The sequence below is a fragment of the Orcinus orca genome, chromosome 2 (assembly GCF_937001465.1).
Source record: "Orcinus orca chromosome 2, mOrcOrc1.1, whole genome shotgun sequence".
Taxonomy (NCBI): domain Eukaryota; kingdom Metazoa; phylum Chordata; class Mammalia; order Artiodactyla; family Delphinidae; genus Orcinus; species Orcinus orca.
This window is the reverse complement of record NC_064560.1, coordinates 119,225,244-119,252,171: the sequence shown is the minus strand read 5'-3', so window position 1 is coordinate 119,252,171 and position 26,928 is coordinate 119,225,244. Positions and strand designations below refer to the sequence as shown.

The 26,928-nt window shown below is 44.1% G+C and overlaps 1 protein-coding gene across 3 annotated transcripts in view; it reads right to left on the bottom strand.

The window, feature by feature from the left end:
• RASGRP1 (RAS guanyl releasing protein 1) overlaps positions 1-18,028 on the bottom strand; it is an 86,729-nt gene extending 68,701 nt beyond the window's left edge. Inside the window, exons 1-2 of one of the 3 annotated variants that reach the window (XR_004485444.2) lie at positions 17,740-18,028; positions 13,108-13,292 (exon numbers count right to left, since the gene is read on the bottom strand). Coding sequence is in view for 2 of the 3 variants with exons in the window: in XM_004274015.4 (XP_004274063.1) it covers positions 13,108-13,292; positions 17,740-17,774 (220 nt within the window). In the remaining variant the exon portion in view is untranslated. The remainder of the gene's footprint in view (positions 1-13,107; positions 13,293-17,739) is intronic. The other 2 variants (XM_004274015.4, XM_004274014.4) reach the window with 2 other exon arrangements.
• Between the last annotated feature and the right edge of the window lie 8,900 nt (positions 18,029-26,928).

The window sequence follows — 26,928 nt, the reverse complement described above, 5'->3', positions numbered from 1 at the left end:
GAGGATGATACACTAACATTCAAGTCTATAACCTAACCCTAAACCCTAAATCCTAACCCTAACATTCTGATTATCTACTATTTTTGATTTATCTATTTTTGATTATCTACTATAATGGTATTTTGATAAAATTTTACATAAATGATTTCTTTCTACCAAGATTCCACTTCACAACAATATAGAGGATATGTATTAACTTTCATGTTGATAGAAACTGAGTCTCAGAAATGTTAAGAAACTCGCTAAGGGCAAAAAGTTCTAGCATTAGGACTAGACCTTATAATTCAATCAGGGTATTAGTCCCTTAACCTGGAAAGTCTATTTCGATTAAGGCAATCCCAGATTACTTTAACTTTTTGAGAAGTCACATGGCACTATAGGCTCATATTGAATTTAAAATCTACTAATAGCCTTTGGTATTTTTCATAAGATGGCAAGTACCCTAGTTTTTCTCCATCCAGAATATATATAAAGCAATATTATTACATTTCAGTGCAAGACATTTATTCCTATTGAAGTGCTGTCCAAGTTCTCTGCTCTTCCTTATTGATCTTCCTGAACTTTGATTTTCATCTAATGTACTTATTTCCATCAGTGTGTCTAACAAAAACATAGATTGTGTTTAAGTCTGATGAAAATGTCCAGAGCGACCCGTAAGTGTTTACACCTGCAGAACGACATCCATCCATACCCATGTCTGTATGTATACACTTTGAGTATGATTATTAACCAGCTCTGAATTTATCTGGACCTATATGTAGCCTATATTTGCCCATCCAACATTTACTGAGCATTTACTTTGTAGCAGAGCTGTCAGTACCCCCACCCACATATTCTCAGGCCCTCCTATTATAGTGTATGCCCACCCAACTTCGACCTGCCTGAGGGCTTCCTTTGGAGGTCCTTCCCATCCCCACCTGTGTGCACGGCAGCCCAGACATGCTGGAGAAAACATGCTGGAGAATTAACACCTAGAAGCAGCCCTTAACCAATGACTGGAGGTATTTGCCATATAAATACCCCAGCTCCTTTGCCTTCGGTAGGATAGTTCTGAAGTCGTCTACCTTGATTCTAGAGTAATAACCCACTTGACAATGCACCCTTTATAAGCCGCCTTCCCAGTTTTTTCCTAGGATCATTTTCCAAAGTAAACTATTTGTATTCAAATCCTTGTCTCAGGATCTGCTTCTGAGGAAACCTACCTAAGACAAACATTTAATTTTCACCCAAACTAAAATGACCTTTAAAACCTTTCACCATTATTATGTGTGTGTGTGTGTGTGTGTGTGTGTGTGTGTGTGTGTGTGTGTGTGTGAGAGAGAGAGAGAGAGAGAGAGAGAGAGAGAGAGAGAGAGAGAGAAGGAGGGAAGGAGGGAGGGAGGGAGGGAGGGAGGGAGGGAGGGAGAGGGAGAGGTGGGGTGGGGAGGAGAGTATTACATTCTCTCAGTCACTTAACTCCAAGTCCTGCCTCTGATAGTAGGGTTGAAGATTAAAGTCTGCAGTTTTTTTTGTTTTGTTTTGGTCTTTCTGGATACCGGGAGTTCAACATCTCAGTGCTGAAGCAGGGAGTGGGCTGAATGTGATGTGGGGTGTCAAGTACAGGACACGAATAAGGTATTTCAGTGCTGTGCAACCAAAGTACCCTATGTTTATTCTTGACTTTCCTCTTCCCTCTTTAAGACAGACATAGCACTCTGTTTCATCACCCAAGAAAATTAGACTAGATTCCTTTGAATTTTCTGGAATTTGTAATCATATATTTTTCTTAGGTTTGAGAATATTTTTCTTTTTAAGATCTCAATAGGGAAAATTATAAGCATATACCATAGTAGGCAAAAACAATGTAAGGGACCTCTATGGACCTATCTGGCTTCAACAATGATCAGAACATGGCCAATTCATCTATACTCCACTCACTTTTCCCTCCCATATTATTTAAAAGCAAATACCAAACATGATATTTCATCAGTAACTATTTCAGTATGTATTTTAAAAAATAAGAACTCCTAAGAAAAAGAAAACCCAATGCGTCATTAACATGCCTCAAATAAAATCGATAGTAATTCCTTAATATCATTAAATATCCATTCAGCATACAAATTTCCAAGTACATATAATTATATAATAATTATGAATATGTGTGTGTGTACATTTAGAAAAAAGGTTAACATGTTATGACTGGTTGAAATGTCCCTTAAATCTCTTTTAGTCCAGAGAATCCTCCTCTATCTTTCTTGCAATTTTCAGGGCACACTTTCTCAGTTAACTGAAGCTAAGTCCATCTCGGGCAGATGTTGGTGGTTGCTGACCAGGTAACAGGACTCTGAGCCACTGAGGGCAGAGACGGTGGGGAAACCACAGGCACAGTAATTGTGGGGAATAGGTCCTTCCGGGTTTATTTAAAGCGGTGCCAAACAGTCAGGTGGACCCCAGTCACCACACACTCAGCTCATCCTTGGCAATAACTGAAGACAAAGTCCAGCAGCCAGGAGTGTGGCAACTACAGCTGTCTTCTGGAAAGCAACACATCAGAAGCCTGAGTGACTCACTGTGTGTCTTGAACTACCTGGGAGTGGAGGGAAATGGTGAACCCACCAAAGGAGGTTTGGGTGGAGTAAATCTGGAACCCAGGATGCAAGTGAGCTGGGGAGGAAGAAGGGGGGAAGGGAGCATGAAAACATCCCTATGCACCTGGCATTAAATAAGTGAATGCAAAATTAACCAAAAGGATTAACTGCTCACCAGACTTAAGGATGCTCTGTAGGCTGTAACTACATTCTAACAAGACAGACTCATAAATCATAATGCTGGGACATTTCTTGGCTTCCTAAATGTCCTGGGTGCCTCCTTTAAATGGGGCTCTTCACAAGATGACAAAAACAAGTCCTGGGGGAACAGCGGTTCACAGACATCCGTGAAGGGAAGCCAGCCAAAGCTACCTTTGCTCCCCTACCCCAGAAATTCCCAAGTGACTTCATCCTTGACTGCCTTACTACTCCGGTTACTCCACTCTCTCCTTCACCCTAAAACTGCCAGTCTCTGCTTCCCCTCCCCCATCAAGAACAGTACCTCTCGTCCCTACTCCCTTTGTTCATTTCAACTAATTGCTGGTGTCCCTCTAATCCAAGCTCCATCCTGGCAGCATCTTCTGCCTGAAGATTTTAATAAGAACCTCAGCAGTCTCTCCAGGGCCCTTGACCACTCTTTGGAAAAAACCAAAGCAGACAACATGTCCTCCCTCACACCACTGCCCACCATCTCCGCAGAAGAATCACAAACGTACCAAACTGTAGCATCTTTGTGCTTCTGCTACGTATCTTTCCCAGTTGCTACTTCTTAAGATTCTCTTAGAAAGTTAACAGAGACACAAGATTTTTCCACTGTTTCTGTTTCCCTTCAGCAAAACCCTGCTGACTTTCCCTATACATAAAAGAAAAAAAAAAACAACTCACCTCTAGACTTTTAAGTTAATGGGAGCATTTTTTGTTTCCTTCATTTATTACAACTATAATCAGTCATGTTTATCATAATTCACATTTAGCATTGGAAAGAAATGAGTAACTACTTTTCTTTTCTTGTAATGTTTTTAAGTCCTCATTAGAATCATTTTAGTTGCCAAGCAACCTTCACTTTTATGCCTCATATGTGAAGAGATTAGGCCAGAATTATTTTTTAAAATCAATTTTAGGATGGAATAGCAACTTTGTGTGCTAGCACACCTCTTTATAAATGCTAATACTGATTTTAAGATCATAATTGTTTAAAATGTGAATTATGAAAAGCAAAGAGGTAATTGTAGTCAATCTACCATAAAAAAGTTAATATGATTGCAGTACATGAACATGCATAGAAGAGAATCTAGTACACCCGACTGTGTCGACAGTGCTTATCTTGCTTTTGGTGGTAGAATGGATGAATGCAATTTTCTTCTTTTTGCTAGTCTGTATTTTATAAGCTTTCTATAGTGAACATAAATAATTTAAAAAGTTATTAAAATGTTAGCAATTATACTCCAATAAAGATGTTTTAAAAAAGCTATTAAAATTTAAAAAGTAAGACAGGAGAGCTGAGTTACAATTAGATCTTTGTAAATACAAATATGAGAAGATGGATGTTAGCTGAACTTACTGTGGTAATCATTTCATAATATGTCAATCAAACCATTATGCTGTACACCTTAAACTTATACAGTGATGTATGTCAATTATGTCTCAAAAAAAAACTGGAAAAAAAGTAAGTATGTGAGCTGAGTTATAGTTAGATCTTTGTAAATACAAGAACTTATAAAGTAGTGGGAATTAAATGAGAATATGTATATAAAAATATTAATATAAACACTGTGCTGTTCATAGTAAATACTCAAAAGGTAACTATTACTAGAAAAAATTTCAAAGTCTACGTACGTGGTATATTTTATGTTATGTACATTTTACCACAATAAAAAAGTCTATGTAAGTACAATATAGATTCAGTCTATACTAATAATTTAGGGAAAAAATCTGTTTAAATTTGGTTGGTCTTTTAAGTCTTCACCCTAAGGATACTGGCTCTTCTAATAATCAAAAGTACTTGCTTTAAAAAAAAGACAAATTCCCAAAGGACTTACAAGTTCACAGTCAACATCATGATTGAGACCCCATTACGCCTTCTCCCAGACATTTTCAGTCTCAGAAATCATTTCAGGAGTCTGACAGTGAGGGGAAATTGAGGCTCTGAGTTACAAAGTGACAGTCCAAGTGCTCTGGGTTTAAGCCAATGACAACCTCAAAAACAAGACTGAAGGCTTCTTTTTTTTTTTTTCCAGCAAAAACTGTTGACAAAGTTTTTCTGATCATCCACAATAGTGGAATATGGAATTATATCATACAATAGATTTAATAAAACTTTTATTAAAATGACGATGGAATAGTCACAAAGTCTTTGGAATAGGGATTCTTTTTTCAAGTTCAGAGTTAATAAAGGAAAAGATAAAGAAAACATGAAAAATTTAACTACATAAAAATGTAATATTTCATTAATGTCCCCAAAACAACATAAAAACTGAAACGAGAGTGAGGAAAAAAAATGCCTGTAGCAAATGCCAATCAAAGAGTTAACAGGCTTTTTTTTTTTTAACCATAAAAAGCTTTCATAACCTCTAATAATAAAAACATTAAACAAGTGATAAATAGGCAAAGATATGGACAGCTCACAAAGTTAGAAACATAGTTAGCAAACAAACTTATGAAAACACACTCAACAAAAGCTTGGTTTTATGTATCAATAGTGCCTGTTACCAGATAGAGAGAAATGAAGGCAAACGATTAAACAGATGGAATCAGAAACGAAGAGAGACAGCGTATAATGTTAGCATTTATGAAGAACAGAAGTCACAAAACTGAGGTTTAGTTGATCAGAAATAAGGGAAAGTTTCATCAGGGAGAATTTTTAGAGGAGGTAAATTAAAAAAACAAAAACACAGAATAACTTCGACTCCAAAATGAGAATCTCTCAGTCTTAAATTTCCACTGTGACATTTTTTTTCTTTTTACTGTTACATAAGTTTCAGGTGTACAACACTATAATTCAATATTTGTATATACACTACACAGTGATCACCCCCAAAAGTCTACTTACCATCTGTCACCATACAATTGGCCCTCTTCACCCCTTTCACCCACCCCCCCGGCCCCCTTCCCCTCTTGTGACCACAGATCTGACACTTCAAAAAAATTTCTCAACTTCACTGACATGTGACTCCTTATCGGTAAGAGATATGGTTCCTTTTCTTTGAAGAACACATGGAGAGTTGTTTATAAGATAATTAGATGAAAGTAGCAAAACAATGGCAAATAATACTTTCCCCTAAACAGGTAACACAAAGTAAAATTTCCAGTTTTCAGCTTCCCGCCTTTGCCCTTTGCCGTGTAAGCATCCTCTGTAGCTGGGGGAAGGTGCTGGTAAAAGCTTAACGATGGCCTCTCCAGGGGTGGGGTCGAGACAAACCCGATTGGTAGTGTTTGCCCATTTCCCTGGAATAAATACTTCCAACACAGGGAACGTCAAGCTCCTGGCGTGACTTTCATGGACCACGGAGCTGGGAAGAGACGCAGCTATCTCCACACCACTATGTGTATATGTATGATACGTATGTGCTATACGTGTATAGCATATCACTATATAGCATTTGTACCATACAGACACAGTGGCCATCTCAAGAAGATGGATGACAGTAAAATGTGGTAATACACTAGGAAATGATGAGTTTTGAGGGTTTATTTTTATTTTTAATATAACTGTAAGTTTATATAATTTAATTTTTATTGATGCCTGTATTTAGCAATTGGCCTGCTAAACTCCTGATAACGTAACAACCTGCTCTCACAGAGTAAGACTTTCAAGATTGTGACAGCATCCCGTCAAGTGTGGTGCCCTGTGCATCTGCGTAGGACGTGCGTAGCTGACCCTGCTTCTTCTCTCGCTCTTTCCCTGCTGTCTTCCTCATAACCACTCTAGGACAACCCCAACTAGCTGGTAGCCCAAACTACCTGCAGACCAAGGCACCAAGTCCAGCAGCTGTAACAGCTCCAGGCAGAAGCAGGCAGGTCCTACCAACAGGAGGTGGGCCAGGGGTGGGTCTGCACTTCAGATAACCTTCCCTGGTGGTCTCACTGCCAACCACAGCCAACAAGTGAACACATCATTTTTGCTTTCACGTTATTTCCTAATGTGTTTCCATCACGGACTTAACAACCGTCATGTCAATAGAGGGCCTTAAAAAGTCTGCTGCAAAAGCAGCACTTTTGAAGAAGTGCTCAGAGGAGCACCTCTCCAGTTCCCTCAGCTAAGCCACTACTTCTGGGTCTCTGACCCACGGGGAACTGGCATACACTAGGGAGCCAGGCCCCCAGCATCACACGAAACGGGTCTGAGTGTGGCTTAAAGGTGGAAATGCACATTGGTAATGCTGCCTTTGAGTGCAAGGAACCAAATCATAGTAATAATAGACCACCACTTTCCGTTTATTTCCACGGCCAAAAGACTGACAGGCGGGAAGTTTTCAAAAGAGTTCCTGCATTTGAAAAGGGATAGAAATTCAGGAAAATCTGGGCTTCCCTGGTGGTGCAGTGGTTGAGAGTCCGCCTGCCGATGCAGGGGACACGGGTTCGTGCCCTGGTCTGGGAAGATCCCACATGCCGCGGAGCGGCTGGGCCCGTGAGCCATGGCCGCTGAGCCTGCGCGTCCAGAGCCTGTGCTACACAACGGGAGAGGCCACAACAGTGAGAGGCCCGTGTACCGCAAAAAAAAAAAAAAAAAAAAAATACAGGAAAATCTGACAGCAGTGGGACCAGAGTTGCAAACCTGCTCAAAGGCAGGCCTCTCTCTAGTTAGATTGCTTTAGAGATGGCCAGGACACTGGCTTCGCCTCGTGATTGTCTAGTTCATATAGTTGAAAACCTATTTGCTCTATCGTTTTTCAAAGGATTTGTATTCTTTAAGTTTTCCGTGTTTCCCTAGAAAGCCTGAGAAAATGCTCTGGGATGTCCAAGAAGCAAGTGTGCTATAGGATGGTATTTCTCAAAATCAGTTTGTGGGGTCACCTCCTTCAAAACCACGAGACTGAATGAAAAGCTCTGGAGTTGACCCTCAGGAACCTGAAAGTTGAACACACCCCACAATGATGACTATTCATGCTGAAGCTGGAGAACCTCTGGTAGAGTGGAGAGAACAGGAGTGTCAGAGTTCAGATCTCAGCGGCTCTCCCACTAATGAGTTTGGCCACTTTCCACAGGTTACTAACATTCCTGAGCTTCAATTACCTGTTAATTAAAAGAGCAAAATAATATCCACCTCACAGAGTTGTTGTGAAGATGAATGGGGCCAATTCAGGTAAAGGCCCAGCCCGCCAGGCCTAAGAAAGGAGCAGATGGGAAATTCCCTCTAGTCACTGTACCTCACACCTGGAGAGGGCAGACATGCCAGCCTATCAAAGACGCAGCAAGGAGGCTCCTTGCCAATATACAGCATCCCAATCAGAGAATACGAATTCACTCCAGAGGGCTAAGAACAGTCACGCCCGCGAGCTGCTCTGATGCCCAGGAGCCTCAGGACGTGGGTGCCCAAAGGACCATCCTCTACATATGAAATCTTGCAACCGTGACTCCCAGAGATGGGAGATTCCACTGAGGAGGCTGCTGGGACAGCTGTGGTCTTCTTCCCAAAGAGCCTGTCTTCACAATGGCCAGCTTTCCTGACCCTACACTTGGCTTTGTTCCTTGGAGTTGCCGGTTCCTGGGTCCGACCGCCCTTCAACATCATGGCCCTTGGCGCCTGGTCTTGTGCTTTTGTTGCCTCTGGGCACTCGGCTTTGGTGCACAGACAAAGTTGCAGAGGGGTGAGGAACACTGAATCTTCCCTCTGCCACGGAGGGAACAACAGTCCCAACGAGTGTGTGTTTGCCTTTTTTGGATCTAACTTTAAAAATAGATGTAGTGTTTTACCCTTAATAAGCTGAGGTCTATACAATGCTTTTAACATCCAACTGCAGGAAATACATTAGGGGTACGGGAAATATACCTATTAGTCTGGAGGTTTCTTTCGTTTGGGAGATACAATGCACACACTAATTTAAATTAATTCAGAATTTGTTTGAGAATTCCAAGCAGATATCTGGTATATAGATGGGGGCCAATAAATGTTTCCTACATTGAATGGAGTTTAATTTCTAATCTGGGAGACACCAGGCCTGCAGACTGTGGGCACAGAGTGCAGACTTGTCCTGTGGGGCATGCAGGTCCCCCCGAGTGAAGGGAGCTTGCCCTAGGAGAAGGACCTAAGCATGGCCCAGCTCAGCTTTCCAGAGGCTTCTGGGAGCGTGTTTTCTCTTTAGACTGGGCTGGGGGCATGAGGCAAGTTGTTTCAGTTCTCACAGGCTCCACTTATCGTCTCCTCTGTCCATAGAGACACTAATACCTGCCCTATTTCAGAGTTGTTTTGAGTTTCAAAGAAAATGGATACATATAGCCCTCCAAGGAAGAAATAAACAACACGCCATAAATAAGACACTAGCGAAGCTGTGTTTCCTTTCTCGCTGTCGGGTAAGACAAAGATGTGGAGTTTCTTCCCACACTCGACCTGGGAGCAGGAGAGCTGCGTGCTGAGGGTCCCTTGCTGGGACATGTCTGCCGTTTACTTTCTGAGGCTGTCAGAAGTTGTCCTGCATTCAGAGGGGGCCAGAATTGGGACATCTGAAGCCTTCCATTCGGCCCTCAAAGCTGGCAGCCCTCTTACAAAGTGAAAACGTTATAAAAAGCCCGGATGATCTCATAGGTCTTTCCTACCTCTGAAACAGATGGTGTGATTCACATACATTTGACATAAACGTACCCGCGTTGTGATGATTTGCCTCATTATGCTCAGTGGAAGAGTGGATTAATGAGCAATGATACGGTGACAATGTAAAGCATGACCTCTGATTAAAACAGAAGGTGGGAGTGGGTTGTTTCATGGTGAAAGCAACACACTATGACTCAAGGCTCTGAATTTCTAATCAGAGATCTGTAACCTTGTATGTGGCGTCGGGAGGCTTGCTAGAGGCCTTAATTTGTACGTGCCGGCCACCCATGCCTCACAGCCTTGTAATAAGTCCTTCCTCTGAAATGAATGGTTAATAATACTAAAGAGAGAGCCGTCGGTAAGGACTGCCAAATGCCCAGGATGCCTTAGACAGGAGTCAGACTATTAGCTGGAACTGCTAGAAAAATGCAAATCCCACACTGCTTTTGCCCTTCCGGTCAACCATCTACCCAGGCCAGTGCTATCCCATGGACTTTCTGCAAAGAAGGGAGTATTTTCTACTTACTCTGTCCAGCAGCAGGTACCACTTGTGGCTATTGAGCACTTGAACCATGGCTGGTGAAGCTTAGGAACTAAATTTTACATTTGATTTAATTTTAATTAAGCAAAATGTCTACATAAATAGCCACAGGTGGGTAGTGGCTGCCATACTGGTCAGCACAGCTGTAGCCAGTTCAAACCTCTTCAAGGCATCTGCATCAAGGTGAGGTTGAGACAGTAGTAAAAAGTAGATGGACTAATTAGTCAGTCTTTGTGTTCAAAAGAGGTTTTATTTCCTCCCTTTTTTTTTTTCAAGTTGTTGGGAGGAGTGGCTGAAACCTGAGTCTGAAGGGAGATATGACCCCCCCGCACCACTCCCCCTGATAAAAAAAACTTTCCCCACACTTTGGTAGTGCTATTTCCCTCGCTTTCCATGGGTATTCAAATGAGAAGACTTCTAAACTCATGAGCAAAAAACTAAGCTCGATTGTTTTACTCTAAAGCAAAAACTCTTCTTTACGAACCAGAGAAAATAACCAGAAAGGTAAGTTTCAAGAGAAGCATCAGCCTCGCGTTACTGTTCTCGGATCACGTCTGAGGAAACCTCCAGAAGCACAAGCAACGTCCTACCGTGGATAGCTGCCTGTCACGATCCAGCTTTGGCTCCCCGGCCCCCAGCTCTAGCTCCACACCCCCGCCCCACTAGACACGTCCACTGATTCGCAGACAATTCGCAGACAAAAGGGTCATCTCCCATTCCCTCCAGACATAGGGTGTCTTTTCTTTTTTGCCTCTTTCATGTAAATTCTGTGGCAGGAAACCCTGCAGGACCTCAGGTGCAAACCCTTGCCTCTGATGGCTCCTTGCTGCCTTCTGGCAGCATTCCCACGCCCTGCACGAGAGGGGTTTGAACAGACCGCGGCTGCTCTCCCTAGTCTACGCCCTCACCTTTGGTGTGAACTCGCTCAGAGTCTACATGGTTTAAAGAATTTATTCTTCCTGCACACCTTACCTTAACATTGCCCTGGCTTTGGTACATTTTTTCTTTCCCCGAACGGTGCATTCCTCAGGTATTCTAAGCTTGAATAATGGAATAGAGGTTCGGTCACTGTAATTCTCTCATGCAATGCCCAGCCAAGTGTCAGATGCAATTAGGGGCTCAATTAGGGGCTACTGAGACTTCATGATAATGGATAAAAGACTGTTAGACTCAATGGCTTTTTTTTTAAAATAGCTTTGGGATTTTAAGGTACTTTTCAGTTCAACATAATTCAGGAAACAGTATCTTTAGCCCTGCTAGGATTCACTGAGGGGAGTGGGTCAGGCTTGGTCATTTTTTATTTTGCAGGACCTCAGAATCGGTCATGTATTTTTCAGGTTGAGGTCATGATGATTTGAAGGTTAGGGCAACAGCCTTGAACTGAGTGGGCAGCTAAATGACTGGCAGGGGAGGAAGAAAGATGGCATGATAAAACTATTGTTGGACCTTGTTTTCTCAACAGTGAAATGGAAAGAGAATAAAAATGCTTATTCATGAAATAGTCACAGTGCCCTGCTAAAGACCAGTAAATAAGACTATCACGACTGTATGAGGAACTTTGCAGCTTATCAAGTCGGGAACCAGGTGAAAGTAAAGTGCATAATGAATAATGGCTCGTTACAGCCATGCTTCCACCCATCCCCCCATCTTCTAGCTTATCTCCTTGCATGGATATTTTCCACAGAGATTATTTTGAAATAGAAAACCATTCATTCTGCTCCCAAATTCATCCCAGCTGAAAGACTAAAGTGTAACTAAATTGAAATTTAATTAAAATTTAATGCTAAACTAGTAAAAATACTCCCTCTTTTCCAAGTTAAAAAAAATCGATAATAAACAAGAAAGCAGTGATTCTCAAAGTGAGGTTCTCGGAGCAGCTGCAGCAGCATCACCCGGGAAAATGACAGAAATGTAAATTCTCGGGCCCTACCCCAGACCTGCTAGAGCAGCCAGCCTGCGGGTGGGGCCCAGCAATCTGTTTTACAAAAAACCTCTGTGTGATTTCGCAGAACATTTGAGAACCGCTGCTTTAAACCAAATGGTGGAATCACCAAAACTATTCTTTTTTTTTTTAACATCTTTATTGGAGTATAATTGTTTTACAGTGGTGTGTTAACTTCTGCTGTATAACAAAGTGAATCAGCTATACATATACATATATCCCCCCAAAAACTATTCAATGTTTTGCTAAATTGTACTAAATGAGAATCTCCAAAATGTCAGTTTTTTCTGAATTCTACAAATAAGGTTTGACTGAGCACTAAACAGGTCCAGCCAATGAATAATCCCTAGCTCTGAGCTCTAACAGCCCGGCATGTTGTGCTACCTGGGATCTGACCAAGCCTCCCCTATACTCCCTGGGAGGCACCAGGGCAGGGCCGGCTGGTGGTGCTTCTGTGCTGAGACACACATGCTCATCTGCTTCCGGTGGGAGATGGAGGGGTTTCTAAAGGGGCAAGGAGGGGGACCGATGATATTGAAACTCTATGAATCTTCCATCATTTCTTTTTGGGAACGGGAACAAACACTTAGTACTTTTCAATCACTACTTCACATATAACAATCAAAAGAAAGACAGTGCCTACAAAATTTTTTTAAAAAAGGGCATCTTTGTTGATAATTGCTTGTCAGCTGCGCTAAGTTGCTCATCCCTCACTGTGAGTACGGGTGATGACAGAGTGCACGCCTAGATAACTCCCTGCCCCTGTGTCTGTCTGCTCATTTTATAGATCCTCAATCCTCAATCACACTGCTCATTTGCCAGTACCTTTCAGGCACAGACATCTGGCTTTGCCTGGTCCTTTCCTATTGCTCCACAACCACCCTCAAGATTGTGAGGGGAATTATTAAGACTTTATTTTCCAAATGATCCAAAGGCTTTCGAATTTCTATTTGATAACAGCGTTTGCTTCGTGTGCCCCAAGAAGCGTTTGCTCACGTAACCTAGTCTTCGTGTGCCCCACTGCATTTTATCATATTTTTCATCACAAGAAAAACCTCCATCGTGAGAAAATTGGAAATGCAAACTCTCCTCAGTAACTTTTCTTGCTTTAAATCGCGCTTCTCATCACGACCTATTACACCCACATAGTCATGTGCCATAGGCACTGCACAGCCTCCAACATTTCAAAGGCTCAAGAGCTATTTTTAAACCCCCAATGCAATCTAGGTTGCTATTCTATAACGCACTTTTTAAGGAAGAACAAAGTAAGAGAGCGATTTTTATGCATGTGGGCAGTTTGCCAACTCACCGAAAGATTGAACACAGCTGTCGATGAGATCGTCCAGGCTGGCTCCTTTGGCTAAATGTCCCAGAGACACCATCATTCGGAACTGGGTGATCTGGGCCAGGCTGGGATGGGAGGGGAGGGGGCTGCTGGAGGGCTTCCCCTCTAGTCTTGCTTTAGGGGCTGCTCTGCAGCCATGAGAAGGTTTCCTGGGGAAAGAGAAAAGGCAGGGAGAGTAGAGCAGCCAGAGGACGACCACACTGACAGCTCTGCGCTCTGCAGGCAGATTGAAGAGGAAAGGAGTAGAGATACGACAATTAATCCCGGGAGTTGGGCTGATAAGACATACCCCTCCCACTTGGTAAGGGCACCAAACGGACTGGTTAGCTGTTAAAGAGACATCTCTCACACTAATAGCAAGGTGAGACTTCAGGTTGCAAACAGGGCTCCTCAGCCTGGGGTTAGGATTGCTTTGGCCTGCTTTCTCCAGCTCCTGAAAGGAAGAGGCAGACGCAAGACTATTCTTGGCAGTTTTTAGCTCCTAGCAATACATTTTTATTTTAGCCCTGAGACCACTGACTTGGGTCTTAAGAATTATTTAAGTTTGGTCTCATCTTCAGCTAAATTCATTCGTCTTGAGCAACATCAGAGTTACTGTAGAAAGTCAGGTGGCCTCAGAAACATCTTTAAGGATTTTGGGGGAGAAGGCAAAGACCGAGGACCCGTGTGCAGGGGGTGAGGGTTATGGCGGTGGTGTTTAGATGTTAATCTAGCCCTTTTTCACAAATCTTGGTTGGTTCTAAGATTCTGTTTTTCATTACTGATAATCATTCTGAGTCATTTTTATCATTAAACATTATTCTATCAAGTCCTTACTGATTATGAGAGCTTTATTCCAGAAGTGAATACAAAAAGACAAGTCTGAATCTGGAAGTGGCTTTAGAGCCCAAGAGGTCACCTTCCTCCACTTTCACTTAGCTTTATCTTTGGTCATGACCTCAACAGTATAAGTCAAGTTGTTTGCAAAATGATATCAGTAGGTTAATTAAGCATTTTATTTTTCCTTCCATTAAAAAAATAAACATAACATACAGAGACATATCTATCGTCTTTGAAGGTTTACTAGTGATACGTGTTGTTGCTGATAACTCCTTTGAGTATATTCTCCTCTCCTTACTGTGGCTTTGGCTATTTCATGTTTATTACCAAAGAGGAGATGAAGAAAAGAAATATATCGGAGATCCATAACTTTAACCACTATATATTTGATAAACACATGATGGCATTAATTAATCAATAAGTACTTAGCCTATGAGCAACACATGTGTGATAGGCCAGAGAGGACCAGTGAGATGGTCTGTGAAAGTACTTTGCAAACTGTAAAACATACTCATTATGTGTTAGTTGTTGTAGTATGAAGGTGATCTGGAAGTTCCTTAATACAAAAATCTAGTTGGAGAATCAGAACCAGACCAAGAAAAGATAACTCTATAAATCTTAAATAACTGTCCTGTGAGTGTCAAGGGCAAAAAGTGTGATGTTCTCAGAGGAGGGAAAACCAGTTCTAGGTGGAGTGTTGAGGAAAGCTTCTTGATAAGATGTAACCTCACCCAGAAGGGACTGAAGAAGTACTCAGATCAAAATAAAATGCTGGGGCACACATGGATTTTGGGAAACCACCCTGTTAAAAAGACAGTGGGACCACTCAGTACAAAGCCAGACTCGTGAAGGGAACACACTGACCTTCGAGTTCCCTTTCAAAGTAGCTCCAGAATGCTGGTCTGGCATTGGCTGCTGCCACCTGTTCCAACCTAGGATGGGCTCAGTGAAATCCAATCAGAAACTGGCGCTTGGGAATCTGCTAACCCAAGGCAGTGATTTCTGAAAGATCAGGTTGGTGTTACAGGACTTGATCAAGTTTCTGGTCATTACTGATTTTTACCCAGGCCCTGTGATAGCCCCAAGATCAGATCAGCATCTGAAAATGAAAGAAAATAATGGCCACTCTGAATTGAGTACCTTTGATAGGGCAGGCTCTGGGCTGGGGATTTACATGGTCTTCAAAGCTTACAGCCCAGAGAGATGTTATCTCCATTTCACGATGCTGAAACTGAGTCTAAAAGAGGCTGAATGACATAGACAAGGTTGTAGAACTCATATGTACTTGATCTGGGATTTGTACTTGGCACCTCTCTGGTTTGGTTTAATAAATATTTACTGTGCCTGGGACTATGCACCTTTCACTACATCAGAATTAGCAAGAGGAACTGAAAGGTTCAATTCAACTTAAGACAAAAGTAAAAACCTCCAAAAGCATAGCTGATAACATAAAGGCTGAATCTTGGGTCCTACTTCTTTTTCAGGTCCCCCAAAGTCCTCAGACCCCAGAGCTGGATGGCCCCTCCATGGTCATTCTCCAAGCCCTTCACCCATACATGTGGGGGTCTGGGCTCGGAAGGGCAATGTGACTGGGCACCAGTGCAGAGCCAGGCAGAAGCCAAGCCTCCTGTGTCCATGCCATGCTCCCTTCCCTCCGCAGAAGCAGTGATGTCTCTCTAAACCTGGCACTTGTTGTGCAGTGTTGGGATAAGTCAGCTTTTGGCCTTAGCTGCTGCCTCTTCACCATTAAGACCTCTACCCAAGGCAGACTTGGGAAAGATGAAAACAAAGTCCTTGTTAGAAGCCTCTTTTTCTCTTAGGCCTTCCATATTACTTCTCCTTAGCCCCAAGAGAAGAGGCCACGGCAACTGGAGGCTGTCTCCACACACAGCTCTTCCCACTGGGGCCGGGATGTGGGTGTCTACCTCTGTCTCTCATCTGGCCAGTCCAGGAAAAATTCTATTTTCTCCCTCAGTTGGTAGCATCAACAATTCAGGACTCCAAAAACTGCCCTGGCTCTAATTCTGGCAATGTTTCCTAGTGTCACCTGTAGGGGAAACTACTTTGGTGCAGGAGGTGATTCTCAGAGGTAGATGCTTTTTATCAGAACTAGGAGGGACTGGTACAATACAAGCAGAAAGAATGAACTTGAAGGGAGTATTTAGGGGACGGGGAAGGGAGGGTGAGATGCAGTCGGGGGGAGGCCGCTGAGACTCAGAGGGCTTGGGCAGGAGAAACCAGGGAGAAGAGAAACTGCTAAAACCCAAATGGCATCCTGAGAGGTCCGGAAGATGGGGGTTATGTGCACCATAAACTAGGAAACTGGGCAATTTTGCTGTGAAAGTCTCTTGACTGACTGCTACGTGACAAACCTTCAAAGTGTTCTCTTCTGGTGAAATGGCCATAGATAAGGATTTATAAAATGCTTTATTTTGGACATAGAATGCATTCGCCTCTAAGTCTGCAAAGGCATATGTATTTTTAAAGGAAAGTAGGCAAATGTCTCCTCACCAGCTCCCTCAAGTATTAAGAAAAAAAAAGAAAGAAAAAAAAAGCGCCCTAGAGAAACAACTTGAAAGTGTTTCCTGAGGCTAAAACTGGCTAAGGCCCCATCCAGTTTGCCGAAGGAGACTGTCAAAACTCTGAAGTGGTTCAGGTGCAATCCATTCCAGCCTCAGGTATCTCAGTGGGGGTCACAATTTCGGGTTGAACTTTTCATGAAATTCAGCCCAGAAGAGTAAGGGATGAAATGGACAAGGAGAACGAACGGAAGCTTCCACAACTTTCTTTGCAGTGGAAGATGGCTTTGATTGACTTCTAGTGAGGATTTCTTCCAGTCCTGTCCTCTCCCCATTCCCATAATACAGACTCAGTTGAATGTACTTAAGCTCCTCCTCTCAGTCCGGTGCAAGGCAAAGCGCTGGACCTTCACGGTGCAGGACGGGGTGGGGGAGGGCATAAAGGACCAAGAACTTTTAGATCGTAAGGTCCAGCAGGGCAACACTTCCTGCCTCGACTGGGCACGGCCAGGAGCAACAGAGTCTGCATGGATGGAGGTGGAAAGAGCACAGCTTTCCCGGCCCTATGCTGAGCCCAGGCTGTCGCCAGGCAGTTGTCTAGTTCTGGCCCTTTGGGGGACAAACTCAAAGTTGCCCGGCCCCTCCAGGCCTCCTTCTCCTGCCAATAGCTTTTTCACTCACGGTCACTTTTCCTTCATCTTCTGTCACCCCCAAGACACTCCTAAAACATGTCTCTAGGATCACGGTGGGTGGAGGGGAGTGCAGGTTTCCACCCAGGTGGTTATGTGGCTCACTGACCCCTGTGCACTCCTGGCAAAGGCAGTTAGTGGGCCTTCTGGGTCCGGCCCCACGTTCGCAGGGCAGGACGGGCCGCCAGGTGGCGCTGCAGGAGCTGCGGCAGATGCAAGGGGCGCGTAAAGTCGGTGAGTGGGAGTTTCAGGGGTCCGGCGCCGGGGGACCAGGTCGCTAAGCGCGATTCCGGGGCTCGCCGGGCCAACTCTGGCCGCGCGTCCGCACAACCCGGCTCCCTCCCCAGTCCATCGGGCGAGACGCGCAGGGCGCTCCGGGTTCGTCCGTCCCTCGAGCCCGTCTCCCCCGACTTCGGCCGAGACCCCGACCGTCCGCACCCCGGGCCCGCAACTTCCCGGAGGAGGCAGCGCCGTGCTGGCCCCCACCCCACTTCCCATCCCGGCGAGGTCCTGGGGCCGCGCGCGCTGTGGCCCCCGCCCCAAGAAAGGAAACGGGCGCCCCTACTCACCGCGGAGCTTCTCTCGCTTTGCCCAGGGTGCCCATGGCCGCGGCCGCGCTCCAGGAGCCACCTCACCCAGCGCGGCGGGACAGGCTCGGCGGGGTGCGGCGCATCGCCACCACCCCCTGCCGGGCCCCTCCGCCCCGGCCTCCTCTCCCAGGACGCCCGACCGCGGCGAACCCGCAGGCACAAACTTTGTGTGAGCGCGCCCCTCGTCCTCCTCCTTGCGCGCGCGCGCGCACACACGCCCGCTCCAACCACCTGACAAGCGCTGATGTTATCGCCGAGGAAATGTGTGGCGCTGTTCAGCTCTTCCCCGAAAACTGCCCCCATTACTCGGTAGTCCCCGGAGGCCTGCGCCTTCCTCCAATCTCGCCTTTTACCCCTGGCGGCTGCTTCTCCCGGCCCGAGGCTGAAGTCGGAAGCGGAGCTGGAAGGGCGGGGAGGCTCCAGGTGCCCTCGACATCACCAAACCAGCGCCAGGAGAGGGGTTGGGAGCCGGGGGAAACCGGCTTCACCTGGTGGCTCTCGGGGCAACGCCCCCTCCCCCGCCCCCACCTTCCAGAATTTCAGTCCAGTTTCCCGAAGACCCCTCGTCCCCTCGCAGGCTTCTCTGGTATATATCAGAGCGTAGAGTTGGGGGTGGGGTAAAGAACGAATACACGGTTGTGGGTCCGCCTTAGCCTGTGCCTTTGGGTGTCTTCTTGGTAGCAATTAACAAGACTGGTCTGGAGATACGTGCTCGGCACCCTGCGGGAGGCAGCGAGTGTGCAGGTGCGCTGCAGGTCAGGCGGGACACAGCTGCCTGGCGTCTGTGGATATGGCAGAGAGGGGGTCAGGGCTGGGGAGGACTTTCTGACGGCAGATCTGGTCAGAAATGGCTGCCTACCCCTGCTTGCCGAAAAGATAGTGATGACAGCAATAGCTAATGTTAACTAAGTGCCTTGTGCTAAGTGCTTTCTGTACGTTCCTCATGTACGCCGTCTCCCCCAAATACCAAGAGGTCACTGTTTTAAAGATGAAAAAAACGAAGGGTTAGAGAATAATATGCTTCCCATCACACAACTAGTATACAACAGAGAGAACCACGACCTGGGCTGAGATCCGGCTGACTCCCTGTAATCGCTGTGGGGTTGTCCTAATAACATACCCATTATCAGTGTCACATGCCCTAACTCTAGTCACATTAATAAGTCCCTTCCCAGCCATAATGTTCTGGACCTTAAAGCCTCATATGTATGTGCCACCTTATCCTAAACACAACAAATAGTTCAAGATAGCTTACAAAGATGTGTAACTCACAAAAAGAAGTGTATGAAATGAAATGAAAAGTGAAAATTAAAGTACATGAAATGGAGCCAGAAATGAATTTTTTTATTAATGCATCCCATGGAGTCCAAAACACTTGCTACAAGTGGGACCAAAGATTTGTCTCCTGGATTTCTAGCAGTCATGTTCAAAAGGGAAGCCTTGTCTAAAATTCAATCTCTGTCACATGCAAGACAAAAAAAAAAAATTGCTCAAGAGAAGATCAACTCCTTTGATCCTGAGCAGTAAGAAATTTCTCCAGAGAATCCTCATGAACATTGTGTAATAGAACCAAGTCCTCAGTCACAGCCATACACACAGAAGGAACATTTGGATATTTAATAAATATTAAATTATGACAGTCTTCCAGAATTACACTGTATATGCATATGTATACATGCCAAATGGATAAACACGTACCTTTATATAAATGCATAAATATATGTAAATGTGTTTAGATAGGCTACTGGGTGTATACACACACTACTGAACACAGTTGCAGGCAGTTGTATGCAGCTATACACCTGCAGTTCATTATGTAATAAGTACAGAAATGATTAGCTATTAGTTCATTCAAGAAACAAGTCTTGTGAGTCTTGCTGAGTTTTCTAAAGAAAGAGGCCTGCTTCTACCTAGGAGGCTGCTTCTGCTCGGGCTTCCTGAGAGCTCTGCATTCCACTTGCACCTGATTGGGTTTCTGGGCCCAGCTGAGCTCTTTGAAGAGGCTTTCTGGCTGTTCCTACTTGAGCAACTTGTCTCTTCCAAACACCTAAAAAATTAGAAGTTAGCTCCATCTCTTTCTTCATCTTCTGCCATGTGGTTAGTCTCCATGGTGCTGAGACACCTCTGACCTCAGGAACAAAGTGCTCCTTCTTTTCTCTTGTTCTCTTATCCTCTTTTCTGCATCTCCAAACTCTTTGATAGGCAGTAGTCAATGTCTCTGTAACAGTTGAGAAAGGTTGGGGACCACTGTTGTCTTCTGCTCACCCTTTGGGTAAGGTCATTCCTTGGGACCCTTTCTCTGTTATTCTTTCTTCTTTCAACCAGGGACTCTTAACTGATATCCCCAGACCTTTTACTTGGCTTTTTGGTGAGTATCTGCGAAGCCTCTGAAACTAAAAACACCTGTTTTCATCAGATTTTCTAAACGATCCACTACTCAAATCCGGTGGGTTTTTTTTTCAAATTAGGTGTTTTTAATTTCTTCCATGACTTCAACAGGACCCAAATGACTCCCATGTCTGAATATCTAACCTTGATATCTAACATCCCAAACCATATTTCCAACTGGTCGCCTCCCCAAATTGTCCCCCAGGGCTTCCTCTCCATCTCCACAGCCACATGTCTTGGCCCCAGTTATCTCTGAACCTGAACATGTGTCATAGCCTCATAAATGGCCTCCCTAGTTATAGAACCTCCTCTTCTCTGATCCTTTTTTCATGTTGTTTTCAGAATTACCTGATCATGTCATTTCTTTGCTTCCAAACTGCCAAGGAATTCTCCAGTTGCCTACAGAATAAACTACAAACTTCTTAATGCTGCTCACCTTCACAACTAACCTTACCTGTCCAGCCTGGCCTCCAGCCATGCCCTCCCAGGCACCTGACCTCTTAGGTTGTGACTTGGTCACTGCTGGTAACTGCTGTGCCCTGTGCCCTCACAAGCCTCAGTGCTCTTGCTTGTGTATTTCCTTCCGCCTGCCACCTCTTTTCACCTAGATCACAAAGGCACAGTTATACGAAATGCATAGCAGGCTGGCAAGTCGCCCCAGAGGGCACATGCAGGGCTGCCTTCCGGAGGCAGGGGGTGCAAACCCATCTTGCAGAATCTGCCTGATGACTGGTTATGCTTGGAGTACTTACTGGCCACCACAGCTTCCACTCTGTGGTCTAACATTTTTTCATCCATTTGAGATACATTCACTGCGTGCCTACTTAGTGTCAGATGTTGTCCTTGGCATTGAGAATCTGACAGAGAACATGACAGACAAGAGCCTTGTTCGCATGAGCTTACGTGTCTAATAAACAGACAAGTCCAAATATGCTAGGATGTTATACACTGATTTCCAGGAGCTGCCACCGCAGAGTTGGGTTACCCCCGCCCTCATGGGGACACCATGGGGTATTCCGGTTAAGGCACCCATATGGACCAATGAGGACAAAGCTGCCACATTTAGGGACACACAGCTCCACGGGAGAGTGAAGAGAGATGGAGAGAGAAAAGGAGGGAGGGGATGTGGCACCATCCTTTCCTCTCCTGCCGAGTGTTGCTTCTGTTTCTGAGACAGGGAGAATTGGCCTCATTATTTTATTATTGTGACTGGCCATCCCACGCTGAACACTGTACATCCCTGCTGCTGCTCACCTTGGACCAAAGCTAGAGAAACTGCCCACGTGAGAAGCAGCCACTTTTACTCCGGACCTGTAGTTTGGGGGCTTCTGGTTGGACTCCTGCATGTTTCTTTGTCCTCGGCATCTTCTTATGGAAGCAGCCCACGCCTCTTTGGGAGTCTCTCTGTCCATGGGCCAGCTCTTCTGGAGAGCGTTCTACCTCCTTAAGGTACCCCCAGGATTCTCTAAAGGGAATTTGATGAATGTCATATAGATGGTATTTTAAGATATCCATTCTTGTTTTCAGCTGAAGGATGCTGCTCGTCTCTGTTGAAGCCCCTTCTCAGGGACCCTCTCCCCACAACAGGTCATGTTTCTTTACATCATGCAGCCCATATGTTTTATTTGATTTTGGAATTGTTTTAGGATATTAACAAACAAACAGAAATATATGTTGTCTCATGGCTTTTGCTCTCAGTGAGATGGGGGTCCCTGGAAGAGTTTGAACAGAGGAGGGAGGGGATCTGACTTCTGCTTTACAGGGTCCGGCTGCTGAGTTCCAGAGTGACTCATGGGAAGTAAGGGTGGGAGGTTCTCTGTGGAAGCGGCCTTCATAATGTCCAACTTCTGGGTCTGCCCGGTCGGTGGCCTTCCAACAGCTTTGAATATTACTCCGTGGTGAGAAGTGTAACATCACTCTGTGACTCAGATGTACATTTGTGTTACACGTCAAACTGAAACACAAGCTGTGTGAAACATGATCCTTTCAAATCTTTTTTTTTTTAATGACATTAAAAAACAAATGCTGCTCAGGACCCTCAAAATCGATCCATTAGTAGGCTGGGATCATAGTTTACAAAATACATCTCTAGGGCTGCCTCTCATGATGATAATAGATCTCAGTAGTTATCTCTGGAAAAGGGGAGCTAGGTGGCTCTGAGTAGGGGGAATCTTGCTTTTCATTGTTTCTCCTTTTGTAACTTTTATTTTTGTATCGTGTGCGAGAATTTAGTCCATCAATGAATCCTATTTTGAATCATTCTGGCATAGAACTTCTTGCTTTCTGATTCTGGCCCAAATAGCTTAAAAAAACCAGAAGCTGGGGCCAGAAAAGGTTAAGTTGTCGGTGAATCTGCTTTGTTCAAGTTTATCAAAAAATATCAAACAATATGTTTTTCAGAAATATTTGGGAGGCAGAATGGCACAGTAATTCAAAGTGTGAGCTCTGGAGTTAGACTGATTTTGAATTTCAGCCCTCATGCTTCCTAGTAATGTGACCCTGAGCAAGTTAATTTTTCTAAGCCTCAGTTTCCATGTCTGTAAAAATGGGTACAAACAAGGCCTACCTCATGCAACTTTGCTAATGACTATATGACATGGTCTATGCCTAGCACGTAGCAACCACTGTGGACACACTAATGTTTTGAGTGCCAGGTTGAGGTGAATGTTTTGGTAACCTAGTAAGTGCTATGCAATCACATCCAAGGGACACCTACACTAGTCTTGGTTGGGGGAGCCGACTTCTCAGAGGAAGTGAGGTGGGGGTTAAGATGTAAAGGATGACATGAACAGCTCACTAGCCAAAGAAAAGTGAGGGAAGAGGAGAGGCGAGGCCCGTGTTTCAGAGATGAGGAAGATGCAGAGGTAAAGAAGCAGCAGGGCAGAGTGCTTTGCTGAACTACACACAGGAACTTTGATTCTCCCCACCCCCTGCCAATACATAAACAAGGTTCTCAAGTCTGACTTAATCTTATTGCCTTTGCAGAATCTGAGAGGCTTCTCACTTTGAAGGGTCCCCCATGAGCGCCTTGAGTCCCTCACTCCACTTTGGACGTGATTCAATTAACGCCGCTTCCCAAGTTAGCCTCTGGGTGCTTGGGTTGAGCGCTGCTGGAAAGAGGGCTGAGTTAATTACCATCCAACACTGAGCTTTTCAAATGGCTGCGCTGCAGTCAGAACTGCAACAATTTAAAAGCTAAAACTAGTTTAGTAATGCAACCGCTATTTTTAAAACTCCGATTGTGCACCTGAGCACCACCCTAGCACTAATACTACTTAATCATTTAACACCTACAAAGACACGGGTAGAAGCTCGAAAAAAACCCAGTTAATAGAAAGATTCAAGTGGCCTGGACCAGTCAAAGGATGTGGTTTTCTGAGTACAAAAACTGTTTAATATGCATTCAAAAAAGTACTGTGATAAGCATAGTATTAAAATGAAAACTCCTGAGTATTAATAAAGACACTTGCATGTGAGCGATGGAGAAAATCATTGTAAATTAATATGGGTAGGTGCTTCTCACACGGGTATCACCAGCAGACACATCCTTAAGGGTCTAGAAGAAATTTTTTTCCCCCTTAAAAGGGGTCATATTTTACTCATATTTAAGAAATACTGAAGTAGGCCATTTCACACAACTCACAAGCATTTTACTTCTTGATTTGACAGTGGAGTTCTAACACCCCAGCCCACTCCCCTGTGCCAAAGCCCAGTTTTCCACCCCACGTGGGATGTTAAGTATCTTTTTCTTCAGTCTGATTCTTTGTGGTGGGAATAGAGAGTGAAACTCTCATGGGCAGATAGCAGGCTTAGAAAGTATACATTGGGATGGAATAATCTGTCTTGCCTGTTCCTCTGGATTTGGAGGTGGGAAGTGAGCCCGACTAAAAGGGTGTGACTTAACCCTGTAGGTAGCTGTGTTCCCTTGGTACAGAGACTGTTTTTCACAAATAATAGTCACACCCAAGACAGCATCATTAAAATAAGAAATTCACTGATTAAAAAACAAAGCCGAAGGCTTAAGTTTGCTGCAAGTATTGATCAAGATTGATCTGCCTCCCTGTCTCACTGGTAAGAGACTCAACACATTTTGGTTGAAGAAATTTCTTGGCATTCATCCAAATGATAGCCAGCATTTACTGTAAAAGAAAACTGTCTTTTTTTGTCTTGTCTTGTTTTGTTTTGTTTCTGCACCTTGCATCAAACTTGCCTCTGAACAAAGTGTACATCTGGAGTAGTCTACATGATGGCTTCATAAGTATGGATGGAGACCCAACCAAGTGTTCAGCTGAACTGACTTTTCAATTAAATCAATCAGTGAAAAGTATCGCCATATGTTGTGATAAATCCAATCAGTGCCCATTTATATATGATTTTCAAGTGCCCCAGAAATGAGGCTTTGTTTCCTGAGGAAGGTCACCTCATGCTGGCCCTTAACCTGGCTCATGCAGGTGTGATCCTGATGTTGTGTTAGTGCTTTGGCATCGTTCGTATTTGGGTGGAGGTGTGAAGAAGTCTGGGTTAGACATATGATGGAAACAGACAAGTTCTATATAATCAATGTTGGCAGTTGTTTAAAACATCCTCTTTTTTAAAAAACTGAAGTATAGTTGATTTACAATGTTGTGTTAGTTTCAGGTATACAGCAAGGTGATTCGGTTATACATATATATGATTCGGTTATATGTATATATATGTATATATATTTTTTTCAGATTCTTTTCCCTTACAGGTTATTACAAAATACTCAGTACAGTTCCCTGTGCTATATAAAAAATCCTCTTAAAAATCTGAGTCGCTGTGACTTTTTGTCCTGTACCAGACAGAGGAAATAAATGGGTCACGTAGGAGGCAGGGTCCAGGTGGGTGAGTTTGCCTCCGGTTCTCCCCACATAGGACCATTCTCAACTCAGCAGGAGTGGCAGGGCCACAGTGTATTTGTGAGCCCCTTCCTCCGTAAAAATATATTTTAAAGTATATTTTATGATTGTGTTGGCATAAAGATGAATAGAATTTGGAATGGATTCAATGATTATACATACGTTCTTATCACCTTCATTTTTTTCTTTGGTTTTAAAAAGAAATTCGAACCTCTTTGTGGGCCCCTCTAGGTACTGTGGGCTCTTGGCCCCAAGCCTCCTGAGTCCGCCCTCAGCGTGAGCCTGGCTCCTTCAAGAAAGACAAAGTGCTCTTTTCTGGCTGTGAGAGAGTACTGTCTTCTGGCTGTTGAGAAATGTTGGTATAAATATAAGGGGAAAGGTGAGTTTCAAGGAGGGGCTCCCTCTGTCCCTTTTGAACACCCGGTAGGGAGGCATATGAAAGGTGACCTGGAGGGCAGTGAGGTGAGAAATTGCATGAAAAGTGGAGGTTTGCCTGGGGAGGCGAGATAAAACTAGGGGCGCTGGAGGGTCATTCAAGGCCAGAGGGCCCGGCTTGGAGGAGCTAAGAAAGCAGTACTTACTGACCAACTGGCGGTCGGTATAGGGAATAAGGAATACTAGCTCTGTGCCAGGGAGTGAGTAAGTACCTACTGCTTCCATGTCAGACTTGAACTTGAAACTATAGTACCCAGAGGCCTAGCCAGAAAAGACCTGGCAGCCCCTGGGCTATTGCAGAAAGTAGGCTAGACTGTTGGGCGCAGTTGGTAGGCAGCAAAAACAACCAACCAACCAAACAGAAAAGGGCCGACTTACATGTTAAGCTATGCTGAGCTAGATTCTACGATCAAACAGAATGCTTTTTACTTTTTTGTCTGTATTTTCTGTTTACCCTAGGTTCCTCACGATGATGCTATGAGCTGACATATTGAGCACTTCCTACATGTCAAGCACTGTGCCAAGAAATAAGTACACATTATTTCACGTCACCCTTACAAAAAGAATTTATGATTTACCCTTGTTGTCCTCTCTTTATAGGTGGTGGGGTTTAAGGCTCAAAAAGGTTAAGTGACCCATGCAAGGACACACAGCTAGTGAAATGTGAAGCTGGGTTTCAATTCAGTGTGATTCTGAAGCCCAAGCTTATCACCATTTTGTTACACCTCCCACTCATAATATATTAGATTTTGTGCCCAAAACAGTTGATCTCATTGGCTGTAGCGTATTAGAAAATTCTGGGTGAGGTAAAGAGGATCAGTAAACCAGCACTAACCATATTGTTCATGGTCTCAATGAAGTGCTGAGGTTTTAGCTGTCTTATCAACCACAGCCAGAGAATCAAATGGTCAGAATTTTGGTCTAGTTACACTGATAGTCGGCCCAGCTCAAACCAGAATTGCCTCTGAAAAGACTTGGCCATTGGTTTGGGGAGGGAGAGCCACTGACTTAAGATTTCTTTAGGCCCAAGTTTTCACTTTCAGTTATTTGAAAAGTGAAAGTATAACTGTTGTCAATGTGCTATGAATACGTTGGTCGGGGCCTTGTTACCTTATTATGTCACTTCTCGTATAACATGTATCATACCTCTCGTGTGTGTCTGTGTGTGTGTGTGCCTACGCCTGTGAATGTTTCCTTAGCAGATTGGGCTAAAAATGCAGTTCCTACTGTAATTTCTTCTCCATGACTCGTTTTTTAGGGGCTTTGGTCTTCTCTTTAAAAATGGGGAATTATTATATCAAGTGATCCCAGCATTATTCCTTAGGGCTTCTTTACTACAACCCAAGAGTGTTGATTTGTTTGTGTGTTTATTCATTTGTGTGAAGAGAGTTTTAGCTCATCATTATACTTCAAAAAAATTCTCATGACTGTACTCCAATCTTAAAATCTACCCTCAACAGGTGTG